This window comes from Nicotiana tomentosiformis, chromosome 1 (genome assembly GCF_000390325.3).
Source record: "Nicotiana tomentosiformis chromosome 1, ASM39032v3, whole genome shotgun sequence".
In the NCBI taxonomy this organism is placed as follows: Eukaryota; Viridiplantae; Streptophyta; class Magnoliopsida; order Solanales; family Solanaceae; genus Nicotiana; species Nicotiana tomentosiformis.
The window spans coordinates 68,145,971-68,149,049 of NC_090812.1; the positions used below are offsets into that span (position 1 = coordinate 68,145,971).

At 35.3% G+C, this 3,079-nt stretch overlaps 1 protein-coding gene across 1 annotated transcript; it reads left to right on the forward strand.

The window, feature by feature from the left end:
* Window positions 1-1,365: 1,365 nt before the first annotated feature.
* LOC104116095 (LOB domain-containing protein 37-like) lies at window positions 1,366-2,820 on the forward strand. Its single transcript, XM_009626892.4, has 2 exons — window positions 1,366-1,783; window positions 1,976-2,820. Exons 1-2 carry the CDS (start codon window positions 1,600-1,602, stop codon window positions 2,461-2,463), a joined length of 672 nt encoding a protein of 223 aa, XP_009625187.1. The 5' UTR covers window positions 1,366-1,599; the 3' UTR covers window positions 2,464-2,820.
* Window positions 2,821-3,079: the final 259 nt, after the last annotated feature.

Genomic DNA, 3,079 nt, shown 5'->3' on the forward strand with positions numbered 1-3,079 from the left:
TTAATATAATTTTAAAAAATTATATAAATTGTTGAACAAACCTCACACAGTTTAATATTGTCATTTACATTCTATTCACCTGCTCTACCGCTTGGGATGCACCACACAAACCTCTGCAAGTTCTTTTTATTGAGATAGGAATAAAGCAGATTTGATTCAGGGAATTTCAACGCCTCAGGAAAGGAATCATATTTTAGTTTAAAAGTTAGGTCCCTTGGATTTTGTTTCAAAATTGATGTTAAAGAATTAGTTAGCTAGCATTTGGATACAAATTTGAATTAAATTTGGAAAAATGAGTTTTTGAAAATGAGATGAAAAATAATTTTTGAAAGTTAAAATTGAGTTTGGACATGTATTTTACCCGAAAAGAATTTGAAGTTTTGTGAGTAGAAAACTTCAAAAAATGTAAAAATTACTCTAGAGTTGTTTTTGGAATTTGAAGATTTTGTTTTCAAAATCAGCTAAAAATAGTTAAAATCTATAAACAAATAAATATTTGAAATTTTTTTTTTTAAAAAAAAGCTTTCAAATTTTATAGCCAACCGGGAGCTTAGTTTTAGGTGTGGTTTTCAGAAAGTAATTGTGAGTTTTTGTATTTATGTTTGGAAAAGTTTGTTTGAAAATCTATTTTATTTTGATTTGGGTTACAAACTTTCGAAGAAACAGAAGTAAAATAATTTATTTAGTTATAACTTACAAAGAAATATCCATGGAACATATTTATTTGTACTATATTTATTTTTGAATGGTAAAGTAATCTAAAAGATAATTCTTTTGGCTATATGGTTTGTATAGAGGAAAGAAAAAAAAGAAAAAGTGATAGAGTTGATGATATGTGTTACAGAAAATATTATCATCAATTTTAATATATTTATTCCTAAACCAATCGGCTTATCTCCAAAAAATACAAAAACCAAAGAAAAAATATTAATTAATAGTGGAGAATGAAATATGCGGCACTCAGCGACGTCGTTGGTAAGTGGAGCAAGTTGAGGAGTAGGCGCATCACGAAAGGGCAGAGTCTCCCATACAATGGGCGGAGAAAAGATTCTCAAGTGCTGCACTAGAATCCATTACTTCTCTTCTGCTTCTTCTTATAGAAAAAGGTACCCCTCTCTCTACCCATTCGCGGAGACACGGAGCCGCTATTACCCAACACTTTTGGAAACCCCCACCCCCACTCACCCAAATACTTTATTCTTTCCCCACCCCCTCTCCACTCTAAAGTCTAAAGTCTAAAACAAACAACGTCATGTCCACTCATTTTGCTCAAAAGCCACTACCTTTTTAAACCTAACTATGGTTACTTTCTTAACCCATGGTTATTCTCCTCACTTTGTCCAATAATTCTCCACTTTTCTCCACATCTCATACCCCTTAACCCCCACGTTCTTTCATCTCTATATATCTATCTCCGTTTCCTATTATCCAAGACTCCCTTCCACTTTGAACTCTCTTTCATTTCCAAATCCTAAAGCATTACTCGTTTCTTGGGTTCCAAGCAATTCAGGGGCATCAAAGTTCTCTGTTCATTTAATTTTTGTCTTAAATATAGTGCTATTTGTGTAAGAGGGGATTTAGTTGTACGTTTGCAGCAACATGAGTTGCAACGGGTGTCGAATTCTCCGGAAAGGTTGCAACGAGAATTGCATACTCCGGCAAAGTTTACAGGGCATTGAAAACCCTCATGCTCAAGCTAATGCCACCGTCTTTGTCGCCAAATTCTTCGGCCGTGCTGGCCTCATGTCTTTCCTCTCCTCTGTTCCCGAATCTCAACGGCCAGGTACTTACTATTCATGTGCATCAAATCATTTTATTTATTGTATGCAAATAAATTTTATTATAAGTTACATAGTAGCCTTACTAACACGATCAGATTTTTATTTTTTTGTTGCTCTAATTAAAAATTACATAAACTTCTACGTTCATACTTATTTACTTATTTACTGAGGAGTTTGTTTTTGTGTACCTGTAGCTTTATTCCAATCGCTGCTGTTCGAAGCGTGTGGAAGGACGGTGAACCCGGTGCACGGAGCGGTCGGATTACTGTGGACCGGCAACTGGCACGTGTGCCAGTCAGCGGTAGAAACGGTGCTTAAAGGAGGCGTGTTACGGCCGTTGCCGGAGTTTTCTGGTGTAACGGCTTTGCCGGAGACTGATTCGGGCTCGGAAGCGAACGATGTTGATCTGTTTAGATCACAGAGCTTTAACTTCCGATCTAAGAGGAAAGTTATGGATGAGGTGGCGGAGGATCTAGATCTCGGATTAACGTCAGGATTCCCGGCGAAAATGGCGGCTGCTGGCGGTAGAATGAACCGGCGGACGGAGAAGAGACGAGAGGCGACGCCTTCGTTGAATTCAGATGAATCTGATACCACAACATTAGAAAGCGGATTTATGTGCCATCAAAATCCACAACAACGACAAGGAGATGATACTAAGCTTCTTAGATTGTTTTTTTGAAAGCTTGCTTCAAGTTTTACCGTGGGTTTCTTACAAGTTACTGCCAGTTATTAACTGAAGCTGGAACGAGTTTAACCTTTTTTGTTGTTAAAAGTGTTATCTCGAACTTATTAGTGGTAAGTTTTTGGTAACTTAAGGGGGTAAATTGAGATGGCTTCTATGGCACTAGATTTCTCGATAAAGAAAGTTTTGAGGGAAAGATGAGAGTTGCCTTCTTTTTACTTTTTTTTCTTCTTTTTTCTTGTCCTTTTTACTTTATCTCTCTTTTTTCTTTTTCTTTTTTGGTATTTTTTTTTTGACAAATTTTGTTAGTCACTGATCATTTTGATTCATAATAAAAAACTAATTTTCACATTTCACCTTCCTTTTCCCGTTATGATGGAATTTCCTGTTGACTAGATTTGTACTTTAAATGAAACTATACATGTGTAAACCAATAATAAAAGAAGTAACCGAACATTTTCCCATACTGCTAGTACGACTATGATTACGACTATGAACTTTTTCTATTACTAAATTAACTTAAATTTAAGTTGAATTTCAATGAAAGGTAATTTGTTAAAATTGCTTTAACTTAGGGTTTAATTTTACTGACGTCTACAAACTTTTATCACTA

Excerpts from the sequence above, each read along its gene's own strand:
- LOC104116095 (XM_009626892.4), top strand. The coding sequence starts at position 1,600 with ATGAGTTGCAACGGGTGTCGAATTCTCCGGAAAGGTTGCAACGAGAAT. Across the intron at positions 1,784-1,975 it reads TCCCGAATCTCAACGGCCAG|CTTTATTCCAATCGCTGCTG; the intron begins GTACTTACTATT and ends GTGTACCTGTAG.